Genomic DNA, 17,624 nt, shown 5'->3' on the forward strand with positions numbered 1-17,624 from the left:
AAAAGTCACAATAGCCTATTTCCATGGCACAGTACATTTTTACAATAATGATATATTTGCTTATTGAATTGAGTTCAGTTAACATACACACATAATTGTGGTACCACACATCAGTACCAATGTTTATTCGTCAGGACTTTTGCTGAAAAATAAACATGAATTTCTCAGTCCAGGTAACACGGAGCAAGAGTAAACATTATTAATTTACATATACTATAATAAATATAAGATATAGGATATAAGATAATGCATATACAGTATAACATACATTTTTACATATCCCTGGCAAAATCTATAAGTCTTGATGATTTATATATATTTTTTAAAATGACATAAAATAATGACTACAACAAACAATTATGACTATGGAAGCATTTGTATAAATTAAATAATTTAACGTGTTAATATTTTATGGCAATTAGCTTGATCAAGGTTGAACTTAATTAAAAAATATATATTTATGATCTATTTACTTTTGTTACTTTTATGATTAATGATGATAAACCATACATAAACATTTGAGCAAAACTGTATAATCCTATATGATTAAGCATAATTAAAAGAAAACAAAATGTATTTTTGCATACAGACAATTAAAATGAATTTTTGTAATTCTGTTTCCATTACATATTACCACTAACTTCTCATTTGCATAATCTTTAATTAGAAATATATTTACTGTATTACAATATACAATTAAATGCTCACATTACAAAGGATACCAACTGGGTCACAATGCAAAACAAATCTTTTTGGTCTTAAAAATAAACTTCCTTTTTATTGAGATTACAACACAAACTTTAACTGCTGATAAAAACTGCCCTGTGAGAGTTTGCATTACAAGTGCTTGAACTATTATCTAGCAAAATCACATGTAAATTAAATTGATCAGAAGTGCATTAATCCACATATTATTTTGCATATATATCATATAATTATGCTTTTTCATGGTTGAGAAGATATAAATGCAAGGGCATAGCAAAGTAAACCTGACAGCCAAACATAATGTATTACATTTAAAGTCACCATGAAATAAAAATGGACAATTCTTACTTTTTTTTTATTTTTTATTTTTTTTATTAATTTGTCCTCATAATCTTTGATCATAATAACTTCCCCTCCCTCTTCAATGACATCTCTTCTTTAAACTGTTGCAAGGGTGGCATCAACCTGTCACTCACATGTGATCCACCAATAGCAAACCACAGCCTTCCAACCATCCAATCAATTCCCCATGGACCAAATCCTGCTCGTCCAGAAGCTGTTTCACTCCAATACAATAAACGTCACAACAGGGAAGAAAAGACTATTGCATCCTCCACTTCGTGTCGAATTTAATGTTACTTAATGAAATACCAGTGGATTTGAACTGAAATCATCCATCTGCATTACAGTGATCACACGCTCGCGAGACACAGAGAAGCGTTTGTTCCCCCGAAGCCGAATGAGTTGGTGAGAGCGACTCTGCGTCCGCTGGAGCTCCAGGTCTGCGCTGTGCAGGGCACATAGTTCAGGTCAAACTCTGGCTCGGTGCGGTCCAGGTTGAGGGTGGGCGGTAGGATGCTGTGGTGACAGGCGAGGGCGGTGAAGGCAGCCTCCAGTGCTCCGGCAGCTCCCAGCAGATGACCGCTCGCTCCTTTAGTGGAGGACACGGCCAGTGAGTACGCATGCTGCTCAAACAGTCTCTTAATGGCAGCGTTCTCCGCGGCGTCTCCTAGCGGTGTGGAGGTGGCGTGAGCATTGACATACGTCACGTCTGAAGGAGACACACCAGCATCACGGAGAGCAGCAGACATGCACCTGAAACACAGCAGAAGTGGCATGATTCAGGATCACTACTGAATGATCCCGTTTTATTCAACGCTTGAAATGTCAACTGCCTACATATATTTAATAAAACCCTAAAATTAAGTATATATGAAAATTAAATTAAATGTAATAACAAATGTGATGGATTTCTGATGAATCTAAATGCACAGTACTTTTTAAAAAATAGCTAAAGTACGTGGAACCTCTTTGAACTGTACTTTATATTTGTACTATCCATGTTTTTTTTTTCCTTTTCGGTTTAATATATAATGTTCTGTAATGCCTGTTACCAAACAATGTTATAAGTGATTTCTGTCATGTTGCAATAAAGAAAGTCCAGGTCACGAAAAAAAGTGTTTATTTGTACACTAATAAGTGTACATAAAGGGCTGTATGTCATTATTTTATTCTGTACGCACAGTCTCTTTAACTTTAAGTATTTTATCTGTTTTTATATTTTGATAAACCATAATCTATAATGGCATATATAATTTAATAATTCTATTAAAAAAACTATTTTCCAGGGTGAAACTGGACATCATTCTTTTAAAATAAATACATTTCTTATATATTTAATATATACTTAATTGTGTGTGTGTGTGTATATATATATATATATATCATACACACACACACACACACACACACACATATATATAGAAGAAATTTAAATGTAATTGAATCTCTCTGAACTGTGTGCTTTTTTTCCTTTCCGTTTAGTATTTTTTCATGTTATTTATTGTCTGTCATCAGTTTAAGTTTAGTATCATTGATAATCTCAAAATATTGAATTAGATTTTATGTTAGCATTTTTCTGTTTTTGCTTTAATTTTAGTAAATGTTTTGGTAATGTTGTTGTTTTGGTATTTTATTAGGGTTTTTGTCTAAATCTATGAATATATATATAGTCTCTATAGTATTTATTAATTTTATTTATTAGTTTTAATTTATTATTTAGTCTTATTTTAGTATTTCAACTCAAGCCAATAAAATAAAATAAGTTTATTATATTTGATTTTGGTTACCATTTGCTTCATTTCAAGTAATGAAAATGTATTATTTTATGGTAGTTATAGTTTTAGATAATAACCCTATCTGTCCTCAAATAAGGTTTTATATAATTTGTGCTGTGTTACATTGCAATCAAAACAGTATAGTGTTTATTTGTATGCTATTGGGTAAAACAGTTTTACCGAAAGGCACCGTCTCCATCTGCGGTTGGAGCCGTGATGTGGCTGGCGTCTCCAGAGAGCCCGTATCCCAGCACCTCGGCGTAAACCCGCGCACCCCTCTTCTCTGCGTGTCCATACTCCTCTAAAACAAGCACGGCTGCCCCTTCTCCCATCACAAACCCCTCTCTGTCTGGATGAAATGGGCACGAGGCGAGTCTGGGCTCCTGGTTCCAGTTGGTGCTAAGGGCGCGAGCACGAGCGAACCCGGCGATGGACAGCGGACTGATGCAGGCCTCCGTCCCGCCGGCGAGCATCACCTCTGCGTCACCGTGAGCGATGAAACGGGCGGCGTCTCCGACAGCGTGAGCTCCCGTGGTGCATGCGGTGGACACGGCGTGATTGGGACCCTTGAGTTTGTGTTTGATGCTTATGTGTCCTGCGGCCATGTTGACCAGGATGCGAGGGACGAAAAACGGACTGACTTTGCTGTAGCCGCGTGTTTGAAAGGTTGAGGCCGTCCGAGCGATTTCCTCCAGAGACACCATACCCATCCCGACCGCCACACCGGTGCTCAGCTGCTCCTCCGGGCTTCTGGGAAACCATCCGCAATCCTCAAGAGCCAACTGGGCGGCACTGATGGCCATAACCGTGGCTGGAGACATGCTGTTGATCTCTCCTTTGGACATAAACGCCTCTTCGTTGAAATCTCCATGCTTATCTCCTCGCGGCACGCAGGCCGCCACCTTACACGGCACTGTCTTATACTCCTCTGGGTCCAGAGCAACCAAACCGCTTTCTCCACCAATCAGACGCTGCCAGGGCAGAGCACTTCCTGTCCCGAGGGGAGAAACGAGTCCGATGCCGGTGATCACCACCCTCCTGTGACTCTGAGGTGCTCTACTGTAGCGTCTCAAACACATGCAGCTCTTCACGGTGGACAGAGAGCCGCCGTACAGTCTCAGTAACATCTTCTGACAGCATCTCAGAGACATCATGACCAACCTGTGCTGGGAAGACTGAGGCCACATCAGACCTGCACTGCAAAAAATAATGAAAAAAGAACTGCAGTCTCAGTTCACGCCACATATCATAGTAAAAACAAATCATGATAAAACAACAAGTTTCTTTTATCTATTTTTTTTCTAATTTAATACAATTGTTTAATAATAACATTTGAGTGAATAGTGAAAACACACATTATATATATATATATCTGACATGTTATCATATTATAATATCTATATCTTTATTAGCATACATATGATCATATCATCTCTAAATGCTGTGTTGCAAAATAAAGCATGAAAATTTTAATGCATTAACATGATAGATGCATAGATTTAAAGCACATCAAAGATTTATTAAAAAAATAGAAATTATGCTAACATTTTACATATATGCTGTTTAAATAGGTTTAGATATAATAGATATGATAATATCATGTAATTTTGTCTCAGTTGTCACTGATTGAAATGTCAACTACTCAGATATCTTTATTAAAATCAATTATATATATTAAAAGTTATATATTAGCTACATATGTAATGAAGTATATATTAAAATGTATTTTAAAAATACGTTTTTAAAATGTTGACTATGCTTTCAAACAAAGAATAACCTTGAAAGATAATATCACAATATCAAGGTCCATTCACTCAGCATTATGCACTGAATATTATAATGCATGAATTGTCATCTATCCACTTAATTACCTTCAATAAATTTCACACAGAATTATAACTAACAAGTAATTAAGCTCAAATACGCACTTGTATTCACGTGGATTCAGCAGTGGCAAAAGTAAACAGACCAGACACAGACAGCGGCTGACTTCCGGTTCATGGTGATTTCCATATAATAAAAGTCTCCAACTTTAGTGCTAAACTAAAAGTCCTCGTTTGATGGATCAGAAATCGTGATTTACGTATTATTATCCAAATGTCTAATACTTAATATTAATGTGACTCATAATAATAATAATGTATTTTATTAGATTATCTATATTATAAAATTATAAAAATGAGCAGTCAGGTTGAGTAAATGTAAGCAGTGCTGGGAGAAGCGAGGACAATGGAAACCCAGTAGGCTGAGGACATCTACTGGGTAAAGCCGTGTAAATGCAATGAGAACAGCAAAAATTTACAATTAAATTAAATATTAGTATGTACCATTTTCATTCATTTGTAGCACTTATTTTGTACACCAACATTTTGCAACAACACTTTTAAAGAGACAAGATTGTTAATAATGTAATGATAAAATTTAGATCAGTGACAACCATATTTAGCCTACTACTGGTTCATGGGTTTGCGGTGATTTTTGCGTAACGTTACAGGTGCTTTTCCACGTTACGTTACGCGAGAAGCATAAGCGGTTGCCGAACAATGCAGCGTGCGAAAACGTCCGAAATAAAAATAAATAAATATATGTTAATTTCTTTATATAATATCAAAACAAAAAATGTGAATAAAACCCTTTCTTTGATTCGATTTTAATAAAGTAATTTCTGATTGGTCACGTGGTGCCGCTCGCGAGCTAGGCGTCTGTTCAGTTAAAAACGAACGCGCGGTTACCGCTTATTGTCTATAAAACCATATATTTTTGTCAAATTTACCATGCTAGACCAAACAAACGTGATGTAGTGAAGCGAAAACCCATTTCCACGCAGATGGACCTTATTTTACCCGTAAATGGAGATTAACTAATTATATTTTAGCATTATAAAAATGTTGATGTTCATTCTGAGGTAAACGACAGCAGCAGTAACGTTAAAGTCGAGCTGAATGGCTGTTTTCAGCAGCCCGAGCTCTTACTGTTCTGCCTCTTTTCTGTGGGCTTGTTTCAATGGTCTTTTTTGTTGAATCCAGGGTAACAGGAGGATCTGAAGGCGGAGTTTACAAACTTTAACGGAGGAATGTTCGCTTTATACCTCCTACCAAGAGGGAGGAACCGTTAGACCCGCACCTGCAGCGGATCTGTCTGCGTTTTGTCTTTTAAATGAACGTGCTTTTGTTATGGTGTTGACAGACTCGTATGGTTTGGTTCCTGTGAGGTTATTTTGTGGTCTTGTATGATGTCAGAAAGCTCTTGTGTGTCCGGGACCCCTCAGCGCCTGATGCCTCTGGCCCTCAGGGGAGAATGGACGGCTCTGGAACAGAAACTCAAGACCCTGGAGAAGGGAGATCCGGAGGTCTTCCAGATCGACGAGGTGAGATGCACTGCTGGTGCTTTTTTATTGCATGTTAAAGGAGAGTTCAGTTATGAAAAAAATTATGTTTGAATTGATCATAGTTTATTATGACTGTATTATAGAATCTTTTAGAGTGCAGTATTATACGAACTAACGTGACTTGGAGTAAAAAAAATATTGCATTTTAAAAATGTAATTTAAAATTGTTATTTTAATACATCTTAAAAAACTAGATTAAATTAATAACATTTATTGTGTGTGTGTGTGTGTGTGTGTGTGTATGTGTATATATATATATATATATATATATATATATATATATATATATATATATATATATATATATATATATATATATATATATATTTGTGACCCTGGACGGCAAAACCAGTCTTAAGTGTCTTTTTTCCGAAATTGAGATTTATAAATCATCTGAAAGCTGAAAATTAATAAGCTTTCCATTGATGTATGGTTTGTTTGGATCGGACAATATTTGGCTGAGATACAACTATTTGAAAATCTGGAATCTGAGGATGCAAAAAAATCTAAATATTGAGAAAATCGCCTTTAAAGTTGTCCAAATGAAGTTCTTAGCAATGTATATTACTAATCAAAAATTACGTTTTGATACATTTACAGTAAGAAATTTACACAATATCTTCATGGAACGTGATCTTTTCTTAATGTCCTAATGATTTTTGGCATAAAAGAAAAATGGATAATTTTGACCCATACAATGTATTTTTGGCTATTGCTACAAATATACCCCAGCGACTTAAGACTGGTTTTGTGGTCCAGGGTCACATGTATGTATGTGTATATATAAATGCATCATATATAAAGAATTACTGTAAAATTAAACTAATTAAAATATATTAAATTCATAAGCTGTGTTTATATATGCATACAAACAAAAGTTTAGTAATTTTGTAATGTTTTAATTAGTCTAATTACATTTTAATTATTTTATTTCAATTTTATTTATTCGTTTATTTATTTATTTATTTATTTATTCATTTACATTTAGTCATTTTGCAGACGCTTTTATCCAAAGCGACTTACAATTGGGGAATACATGAAGCGATTCATCTTGAAGAGGCAATCTTCAAGTCAAATTAATGTTCAGTCAATAAACATTTATTGTATGTGTATGTATGTGTTGCATATTTGATTTTCTGGTGTTTGCTGTTTTATAATACAAACCAATATATTTACCATAACTGGTGTGTACTATAAAACTGCTGTAATTATATACCATTAAAAAAAATGCTGTCTGAAGTTGTATTGTGGTAATACAGACTTTCAGATAACTTGTCACAAACAACAGATCTGTGTACAACAAAAAAGTTCCTGAAATCAGTACAGCTGTGTGCTTATGCAGTGTTCAAGATGCTGTATTAAAAAAAACCTTGAAGAATATTTTTTTTAATTTGTATGTTCAAGCTGTTCAACATTTATATTGATTTCCCCCTTGTGTAATCCAAACACTTCAGCTGTGAATATAAGCTCAGTACTGAATCATTTCTCTCCGCAGTGAAATATTGACTATGTTCCCTTGTTGTCCCGCAGGAGTCTGGCTTGAGCCTCCTGATGGTCGCGGTGCGAGAGAGCCGTCTGTCTATTGTTGACAGGTTGCTGGAACTGGGGGTCAATCCAAGTGACAAAACGAAGGTAGGAGTTTCCCATCGTCTGGAATCATGTCTTAACTTAAATAACTCCCACTCCTCTGAGACAAAACCAGAACACGCCGCTCAACGCAGATGTTGTTCATTAGTAGCAGGCAATTAAGCTTTTAATGGAAACGGTTCAGTGGTTTTGAAGTTATTAAATAACACTAGATTTTCTGAAGCGAAGCTGCTAGGGTGTTTGCTATGTGAAAAGTTCACCCAAAAAAGAAAATTAGCTGAAATTGTACTCACTCTCAGGCCATCCAAAATGTACATGAGTTTGTTCCTTCATCTAAACAGATTTGGAAAAATGTAGCATTACATCACTTGCTCACCTCTGCAGTGAATGGGTGCCGTCAGAACGAGAGTCCAAACAGCTGATAAAAACATCACAATAATCCACAAGTAATCCACACCACTCCAGTCCATCAGTTAATGTCTTGTGAAGAAAAAAGCTGCATGTTTGTTTAAAACAAATCCAGCATTAACTTCAAACTGTTTGCTTCCAGCTAAAATACGAGTGAAAAAGTCGTCTCATCTGAATCAGGAGAGAAATATGCACAGATCAAGTGCTGTTTACAAGCCAAAACAGTTCTAAACAAATATATGGATTGATTTTGATGTAAGAGTCAACAGGAGATGGACTTTTCACTGGAGGAAGCGTTATTATGGACTATTTTAGCTGGAGACAGCGGTTTGAAGTTAAAAACATCATACTGAATTTGTTTCTTACAAACATGCAGCTTTTTTCTTCACAAGAAATTAATACATTAACTGGATTTGAGTGGATTATTGTGATGTTTTTCTCAGCTGTTTGGACTCTCATTCTGACGGCACCCATTCACTGCAGAGCATCCATTGTTGAGCAAGTGATGAAATGATAATTTCTCCAAATCTGATGAAGAAACAAACTCATCTACATTTTGGATGGCCTGAGGGTGAGGACATTTTCAGCAGTTCCACATTTTTGGGTGAACTATTCCTTTTCCTCATTTTAGGTGTTTGCTCTAGTCACAATTTATTATCTTATTAATTTTTTATGCGATCATGAAATGTGACACACAAAGCATGTAATGTTTTAGCTGTACTACAGTATGTAGGTGTCAATATCTGAGTTTTACAGCTCAGTGGACGCCTCATGAGTAATTGTCACTCTGTGGGTGTTTAAAAGCGCAGCTCGGATCAACTGAGCAGTAGGTTGAATCTGACAGGAAAAATAAAGAGGTGACGAAACTTGGAATAGGACATTTGTGTGAGAGAGTGGGCGAGAGTTTTACAGCAAATCTGTCCGCCTGTTCAACATGTGCTGCTCTTCCAAAAACATCAGCTTTTTCATGTATGTGAGTGTGTGTGTGTAGAGAGAGAGAGAGAGAGAGAGAGAAATTAATACTGTTATTCAGCAAGGACACATTAAATTGATCAAAAGTAAACACAGTAAAGGCCGTAAAGACATTTATAATGTCACAAAAGATTTCTATTTCAAATAAATGCTGTTCTTTTGAACTTTCTGTTTATCAAAGAATCCTGAACAAGATAATTTATCACAGTTTCCACAAAAATATGAAGCAGCACAACTGTTTTCACCATGATAATCATCAGAAATGTTTCTTGAGCAACAAATCTGCATATTATAAAGATTTCTGAAGGATCATGTGACACTGTTGATCACAGAAATAAATTACATTTTGCAGTATATTCACTTGGAAAACAACTATTTTAAATTATAATAATATTTCACAATATTACTGTTTTTACTATATTTTTGAACAAATTAATGCAGCCTTGGTGAGCAGAAGAAACTTCTTTAAAATTTTCCAATCCTTAACCTTTCAATGGTGGTGTATTTATTTGATTCATTTTATTAGCACACATTCCTTGTCTTATTATGAGCGATAGCTATACTATTAGTTTAAAAACAAATGTGGATTGCAGCTCAGATCTTTTGGTCTTGGAAGACTTTGAGAAATGTTTAAGGTTGACTGAGATCTCAGTTTGAGATGTTTAGGTTTTTTTTCTGAAAAGTCATTGTATAAGGAGAGAGTTTCCATTTGTTCTCAAATTGAATTTCATTGCTGTCTAGGATAAACAATTGGTATTATTTGAATACATCTCATTTCCTATTGAGATAAGAACGTTTCAGCTCAGAAGAAAATGTAATTGAAGAAGTGTCTGTCTTTGATAAACCTGAGTGTGGAATCTGTGAGATATTACTGTGTGAAGTAATGCGGTATGTTGTGACTGTGAGTGTCACAGTGAGAACTTTTTCTCATGGTTGGACTGTGGTTTGTTTAATTCTAGTTGGGTGTTTTTACATGTTGGTCCTCATCTGTGGTGACTTTTACAAGCTATATTTCTGCATATCCAAAGGGAACATGCAGTAAAGAAAATGTGGTGTAAGATTTACTTAAAACTTTTTTCTCTTAGAAATTGCTAGTAATAAATTTTACAAATAATTACAAAGAAATGGTATGTAACACATTGAATTAAATGTGAAGTTTTGAAGTAGAAAGACTGAGATTATCATTTTCTTGCTAAGTGTAATAAGTTACAACTTAGAAATGTATAGTGTGTCATTTATTTATAGGTATACATTTATTGTCAAAAACAGTGTTGTAATCAAAGTCATAAAACTGATTTAATTAATCTTAAAATGTAATCAGATGAAAATAGCGATTATATACATTTTTTTGGGAAACAAAATGCCACACAAAAGAGGTTAACTGTTAAATTAAAACATGGAAAAAATGGTGATATTTCTTTTAAAAAAGTATTAATCATTTTATTATTTTTGAATTAAACATGCAATTTTGAAATAGAATGAAATAGTATTTACTTAAAATGTATTTCAGTAATCTTTGTTTTATTTACAACTTAAAAAAAAGAGAGAAAAGAACAATTTTACCATGCGTGTCAATAATAAATACATTTTGAAATGTATTTATTTGTGACCCTGGACCACAAAACCAGTCAATAGAATCTGGCAGTAAGTTTTAGGAGCTCATTTTAGTCAATCTCTGCAAGACAAACTTTTTAGGATAGGAGATGGAATAGAAATGAGCTCCTAAAACTTACTGCCAGATTCTGGAAGATAAATTCTTCAAACAGTGGTACAAGAGGATGTGATGCTGGTCATTCGAGTCACTCTCAACTTATCTGTCCATAAAGCCTATACAAAATCAGTCTTCATGTATTTCACAACACTTCAGCATGTTATTCTTATTAAGTGAGGGTTATTTTTTTTAGCATTTTTTACCCAAGCAAGGTCTCTGTGAACCTGACACATTGCACTTCTGGAGACTCCAGGAAGGTTGCAGTTCTAGAAAATGGTGGTGCTGGAGACTAAATGATTCCTGATGGTTTCACAGCTAATTCTTCACCTTAATTCTTAATTCTTGTGCAGTTAACGTGTCTTTTCTTCTCCACCTGTTTTTTCTGAACCTGCTGACCCAATGAGCATTTCGCTGCCCAATGGTCATGCCTTAACTTTGCTAATTCTATTATTGAATTAGTATTGCATCCTTCTCATGGGCATTTAATTATCTAATTATTTTTTTACTTTTAGTCTGAGTTCAATCTCTTTTTTGGCTCAATTTATCTGTAAAAGAAAACCTGCCTAATAATTCAGCACACCTGAAATAAGGAGTTTTTGACTTTCAGCCTTCATGGACAATTATATATATAACTTAGAAATGATTAAATACAAAATCAATAGTAGTTATTAAGATTGATGTGGTTTGGAATTGGTAAAATTTTCTTGCCAAAAAAAATATGACCAGAATATCAACTTGCCTAATAATTCTGCACACAGTGTAGTTGTATCTCAGCCAAATATTGTCATACCATACATCAATGGAAAGCTTTCAGATGATGTATAAATCTCAATTTTGAAAAATTAACACTTAAGACTGGTTTTGTGATCCAGGGTCACATTTATTTCTGTGTAAAGTTGCTAGAATGTTGTGGATGAATAGTGAGTGATTTCTAGGTGTTTTCATAGTGTCGTTTGGCTGAAATGTTGTTTCCACGCAGCATGTTTATATTGTTTTGTTTTTTAGCTCGCTGGTACCTTTCGCCGTCCATCACTTTTGTTTCAGGGGACGAGTGGAAATGAGTTATGACGAGTTGTTTCTCTACTCGAGGTTCTCCAAAACCCATGAGGTTTGGATTCAGCCCAGCTCCTGTTTCCCATCGCATGTATTGAATTACCTTATAGATTTCTGCTGATGTAAATACTAGTTTTGGACACCGTGTGGTGAACGATGCTTGACTCAATCGCTCATGGAATGTAGGATCTTTCAGTCGCTTGCCAGTTATCTGTCAAAACCGGTTGGTTCAAAATGTGCAGAAGTTTAGTAGTGGAAACCTCACTGGGGCTTGAAGTAATTCACTAAAAAATTCCTCTGCGTAATATCTTCCATCCGTCTTTGGACGTGTCTGGAATGCTCTTTACCATGTCTTCATGACGTTTAGGGGTTTGGAGAAGCGCGCGTAGCCTTTTTCAGGTGCGGAGAGCTGGGATCCGGTGTCTTGGCACGCTGTGTTTAAACCAGGGAAGATTAGTGAACAAAAGAGATTCTTTGCTGTCTGCATTTGGACGTCAAGGAAAGTATGAGGTACATTATTAAAATGATATTCTCCAAATTACATCTTTATGCATGTTCCATTTGACATAATTGTCCATTGTCCTATTTTCTGCAAGTTTGGCATCGACTAATGAAACTAGTTGCTTAGACATGAAGGTCAGTCGCAGGCTGTGTTCTAAAACTTAGAGAAGCTCCTTACTGTCTAGTGTCTACATAGGCAGCTGCCTTCTTAGTCATCATCAACTGAATTGGAAGCTCAATTGATTTGAAACACCGTCTTTGTGTGAAGCACACATGAGGCTAAACAATACAGTAAAAGCACAAGCAGTAATAATGTGAAATATTACGATTTCAAATAACTGTTTTCTATTGTAATATATTTTAAAATGCAATTTATTCCTGTGATCAAAGCTGAATTTTCAGCATCATTACTCCAGTCTTCAGTGTCACATGATCCTTCAGAAATCATTCTAATATGCTGATTTGCTGCTCAATAAACCTTTATTATTATTATTATTATCCATGTTGAAAACAGTTGTGCTGCTTCATATATTTGTGGAAACCATGATATATTTTATTCAGGATTCTGTGATGAATAGAAAGTTCAAAAGCTATATATAGAAGGAATTAAAAGTTTATCTTTTGTGTCAGGATTGTACCAAAATGCTGTGTAGTCCATTCACTAGACTTAATATCAATACTGAAGTTAATTTGTAAAATTCATATAAAAGATGTTTCCTCCTGTGTTTTTTCCTGGTATTGCCATGTTCCATGTGGACAAGCTGGAAAGATGCTTTCTCAAATAAATGCCTTTTCTTTTTTTTTTCTTTTTTTTTTTTTATTATTTATTCATTGATTTACAATACAACAAAAATAAACAAAAAGGGCATCAGAGCATACGAATATAAACACATACATCAAATCCAATTTGTGTTAGCAAATTAAAACTGAAATAGAATGACAGCACATGAATGGTCGGTGTGATAACAATGGATGTTAAGTTGTATAGGCACGAGTCAAAGGGTTCATAGGTTAAAAAAAATGTTCCAGGTCTCTAAGAAAATGTGGGTTTTGTTTTTTAAACTGTATGTTAAATATTCCATATGCAGTGTGTCGTTTATGATATTTTTAAATGGTTCAAATGTTGGAGGATGTTCCTTTTTCCAGTTTAATAGAATACATTTCTTAGATACATAAGAAATCAAACCTACCCTTTTAATGAATAAACGGTCTGATATCTAATTTAAATCCACCCCAAAAGATATATTAAAGGAGTCTTGTGATATTTCTTCCCCAAGACAGTAACGGAGAATTCATGTACACTATCTCACTATTCCAAAAAATGTGCATAATGGTGCCCTTATGTGTCTTACATCTGTTGCACAAAGGAGATGCACCAGGATATATCTTACTAAGGCGAACTGGGGTCAAGTATATTCTTTGTATAAATTTAATTAATTTTGTTCTATTATTTTGTTACTAGAGAATGAGAAAAAGACACACCTGAATACCACATCCCACTGTTCATCATCAAAGTTACAACCAAGATCTTTTTGCCATACGTTTTTTAATCAAGTTAAAGATGACTCAGCTTGATCTCTTAAGACTGCATATATCTCAGATATTTTCCCTTTATATTGATGTGTTCTCTAGAATGATTTCTAATTTAGATAGTTCCAGAGAGATATGACCCTTTGCAAGAAGATTGTTTATCAAATGTCTAAGTTGTAAGTACTTGTAGAAATCTTTATTGTCAATATCAAATTCACTTAATTCAGAAAAAAGATTTAAGGGTGCCCTCTTTAAGAACTTGCTTAAAAGAGACAATACCTTGATCTTTCCACTTAGTAAATAATGTCCTTTCCATAGAGACAAAGGTGACAAAATAGATTTTTTAATGCAAACTGCAAAATGTTTTAACTTCCTGCCAGGTTTTCATTGTGTTATAAATCACAAATCTTTACACAGTTATTTCTCTGTTTTATGTTATTAATACAGGGTAGTGAGGTTAATTATACTGGGTAAATGGCTTGTTTCTCAATATCAGTCCACCGTGCATTTTCTCAAGGCTGAACCCAACTTATAATATTTTTGTTTGTGCTGCCCAATAGTATAACTGAAAATCTGGGAGTCCTAGGCCCGATATGAGAAAAGAAAAATTGGAATAACATTTTAGTAGACTGTAGTTAAATTAGAGGCAAAATATGTATTTTAACCTTATATAGCTAGGAAAAAAAACATGATTTCAAGATCTAAGGCAAAAATAGAATGGTCTGACTTTAGATGCGTGAAATTATGCTACATAAAGGCCGGGGTATACTTAACATTCCGCGTTCCGTTCCATCTTGCGCACAGCCACGTTCAAAGCACAGCTTTCAAAGTATACTCAACCGCGGATGAGTGCGGACGGACAAGCTCGACACATGCGCAGTACCACCAACTTGACTTGTCTCAACATTCACCTCGCGCATGCGCTGATGTATGCGGAGCGGTCTCAAAAAAATTGCCTGTACGCGGATGGGGTGCGCGGCTATCCGCAAGCCCTCCTGCTGACGAAAATGACGTTAATGCGGATGGTGCGCGGATGGCCGAAGTATACTTTGGCCTTAAGCACTTGCGCAAAAGAAAAACAGCAAATGGACTGAAAAACATGCAAATTCACTCTGACAGTGGGTAGCGCTTATGGCCTCAGTTTAGCGTTCCTTTAGTTACTGCTGTAAATAAAGCTGCGCTTATGAACAGAAGTAGGAGAAAAAGAAAATGCCATCTAAAGTTTTCTGAAGAGAGTACCCTTCAGATACTCATTCATATTAACCCCATGCCCCCAATTCATTATTTATATTTTTCTTCCTATATTTCGAGCATTGTGAACAGTGATCTTGCGCTGCCTGCTACAGTATTTTCTCTCTTTGTGTCCGTGTTCTGCGTCTCTGTCCTGTATTAACGGCCGTTTACAGACTTAGTAATATTACCACACAAATTACATTTTGGGAAATTATTATAATCCAGTTTGTGTGCAGTTCCGAAAAGCCGATCGTGTGTTTGGAGCAAAAACTATCCGGTTCTGATTTATGTCCGATCGAGCGGGGCATCTCTCTCTCTCTGATGACGCAGTAATGACCGTGGGGGAAAAAAAATCTTTGTCTGTCCATCCAGTGAAATCCATGAATATGTAACGGTATCCACGGTATAGCAAAATCCATATCATGGCACAACATAATACCAGTAGTCACGTTAATACCGGTATAGCGCCCACCCCTACAAAATGCCTTATAAAATTGGGAGGGGAATCCATCTAATCTAGTGGATTTCCTGAAGCCAAGGAGCTGATAGTTTCTTGTACTTCTGCTGAAGTGGGTAATGCATCCAAAAATGCCCTTTCCCCCTCCGCCAGTGATGGTAAAGATATGGAATCTAAAAATGTTTTGTATATTTGAATCAGAGGGATTCTCAGAGTGATAAAGCTTATTATAAAATTCAGTGAAGGCTCGATTTATTAATTTTGTATCATAAGTTAATTGACCATTAGAGTTACGAACTGCTTTAATTGTGTGTTCTGCACGTACCTTCTTCAGTTGGTGAGCTAATAATCTACTAAGTTTATTCCCAAACTCAAAATACTTTTGGTTCGTAAAAGATAATCATTTCTTAGTTTGTTCAATCTGGATAATATTTAATTACATATCTATGCGTGAATATGCATTATGTCTTGAGTAAAATGTATAATCTCTGGTTCCAGGATTTAATTCTCTCCATATATCAACTAGGCCTACTTCACTAGAGGCCAGTTTTAGGGCTTTAGAAAATGTAGACCTGTCTAAATTTGCATCAAAGCAACAATTAAAATCCCCTGCTAAAAGTCCCAAAGAAGTACAGTATTGATTGAATAAAGTTACAATATTGCTCATAAATTTTGGAGTATCTGTATTGGGAGCATAGATGTTCATTAAAGTAATTTCTTGACCATACAGACTGTCAGTCCTCTGTCGTGTGTGTCATGTGTTCCCGCCTCTTGTTTCCTTATTTGGTCATGTTCCTGTCCTTGTTAAGTGTGATTATTAGTTTATTTAGTTCAGGTGTGTCTATGTCAGTAATTATCATGTGTATTTAGTTCCTGCCTGTTTAGTTAGATTTTGTCTGGTCTACTCGTTATTCCCCGGTTACAGTTACCAGCCATTTGTATACTCAAAGATGAAAGATTAGATACAATGCGCTGAATCTGTTTAAACTGTGAGAACTGCAAACAGCGACGTTCCCATCTCCCCCCACCCCCCTTCCCTTTTGGCACGAGCCCTGTCCCCAAACGACAGGGCAGGCCCATAACTAAACGAACTCTGGACATGTAATAACCAGTGAGACCGTGCTCAAATCCCCAGCACACAAATTTACAGAGAGAGAAAGGAAAATAAACAAATAACAAATAAAAAACCATGCCATTTCAAAAACTAACTGTGCTAAGACATTAAAAGAATATATTAATTTAACAAATGTACGTTATGTCCTCATAAATCAAAATGACAAGTTACACGTCTTTCAAAACAGAAGAAAAAAATTTAAAATAAAATAAAAATAACAAAAAGATCAATTTGTATTTTTCAGTCTTTGTCAGTCTTGGCAAGGTCAATATTTATACCCTGAGTACCTTGTTCATCATTTTAATCCGATCCATATACAGTTACTCACATGGACATTTTAGCCAATGCTGCGATTAAAACTCCTCGGCTTCTTTAGGAGATGAGAACAGGTAGATCTTTTTGTAATGCAAAAATCGCAGTTTGCAGGGTTGGACAAGAAATCCACGATACATCCCTTTATCAGCGTACAGTTTTCTGACGTTGTTGAACTCCCGGCGTTGTCGCATAGTTTCAGCTGAGAAATCCTCGGAAATATACAGCCTGTTCCCATCATAGGTGATTTCTCTGCGTCTTGTTGAGCGAAACACCAGTTCCTTTTCCTGGAATTTAAGAAAGCGGGTGAGAACGGGCCTGTGTTAATTAGGTTTAGCTGGAGCTAGTGTTCTATGAACCCGCTCCAGAGAGAACGGTGTGTCAGGTGTCGTGTCCGTCCACCGAGGTAGCATGTCTTTGATAAAGTCCATGAGCGGTTTTGAGCCTTCTGCACCCTCGCGAAGACCGAACAGTCGGAGATTCTTCCTCCTGCTGCAGTTTTCCAAATCTTCCACCTTTGCTTCCAGAAAATTCAG

The 17,624-nt window shown here is 35.6% G+C and overlaps 2 protein-coding genes across 6 annotated transcripts in view; one reads left to right on the top strand and one right to left on the bottom strand.

Annotated features, from left to right (window-relative positions):
• Positions 1 to 27: 27 nt before the first annotated feature.
• On the bottom strand, positions 28 to 5,877 carry oxsm (3-oxoacyl-ACP synthase, mitochondrial). Of its 3 annotated transcripts, none has more exons than XM_058752824.1 (3): positions 5,795 to 5,877; positions 3,003 to 4,019; positions 28 to 1,800 (listed from the first exon to the last, which is right to left on the bottom strand). In XM_058752824.1, the coding sequence occupies exons 2-3, from the start codon at positions 4,007 to 4,009 to the stop codon at positions 1,398 to 1,400; spliced, it is 1,410 nt and encodes a 469-aa protein (XP_058608807.1). In that variant the 5' UTR covers positions 4,010 to 4,019; positions 5,795 to 5,877; the 3' UTR covers positions 28 to 1,397. The 3 variants fall into 3 exon arrangements, with proteins under 3 accessions (XP_058608807.1, XP_058608805.1, XP_058608806.1); XM_058752822.1 differs by lacking the exon at positions 5,795 to 5,877 and adding an exon at positions 4,751 to 4,884; XM_058752823.1 differs by lacking the exon at positions 5,795 to 5,877 and adding an exon at positions 4,751 to 4,880 and having other exon boundaries at positions 3,003 to 4,014.
• A 4-nt stretch (positions 5,878 to 5,881) lies between these two features.
• The window catches only part of trpn1 (transient receptor potential cation channel, subfamily N, member 1), a 90,044-nt gene continuing 78,301 nt past the window's right edge, over positions 5,882 to 17,624 (top strand). For 2 of the 3 annotated variants that reach the window (XM_058752814.1, XM_058752815.1), the window contains exons 1-2: positions 6,030 to 6,189; positions 7,741 to 7,842. In XM_058752814.1, coding sequence (XP_058608797.1) covers positions 6,052 to 6,189; positions 7,741 to 7,842 — 240 coding nt within the window. In that variant the 5' untranslated portion in view covers positions 6,030 to 6,051. Of the gene's footprint in view, positions 6,190 to 7,740; positions 7,843 to 17,624 lie in introns of all 3 variants that reach the window. The other variant, XM_058752813.1, reaches the window with a different exon arrangement.

Source organism: Onychostoma macrolepis, chromosome 19 (genome assembly GCF_012432095.1).
Source record: "Onychostoma macrolepis isolate SWU-2019 chromosome 19, ASM1243209v1, whole genome shotgun sequence".
Classification (NCBI taxonomy): Eukaryota; Metazoa; Chordata; class Actinopteri; order Cypriniformes; family Cyprinidae; genus Onychostoma; species Onychostoma macrolepis.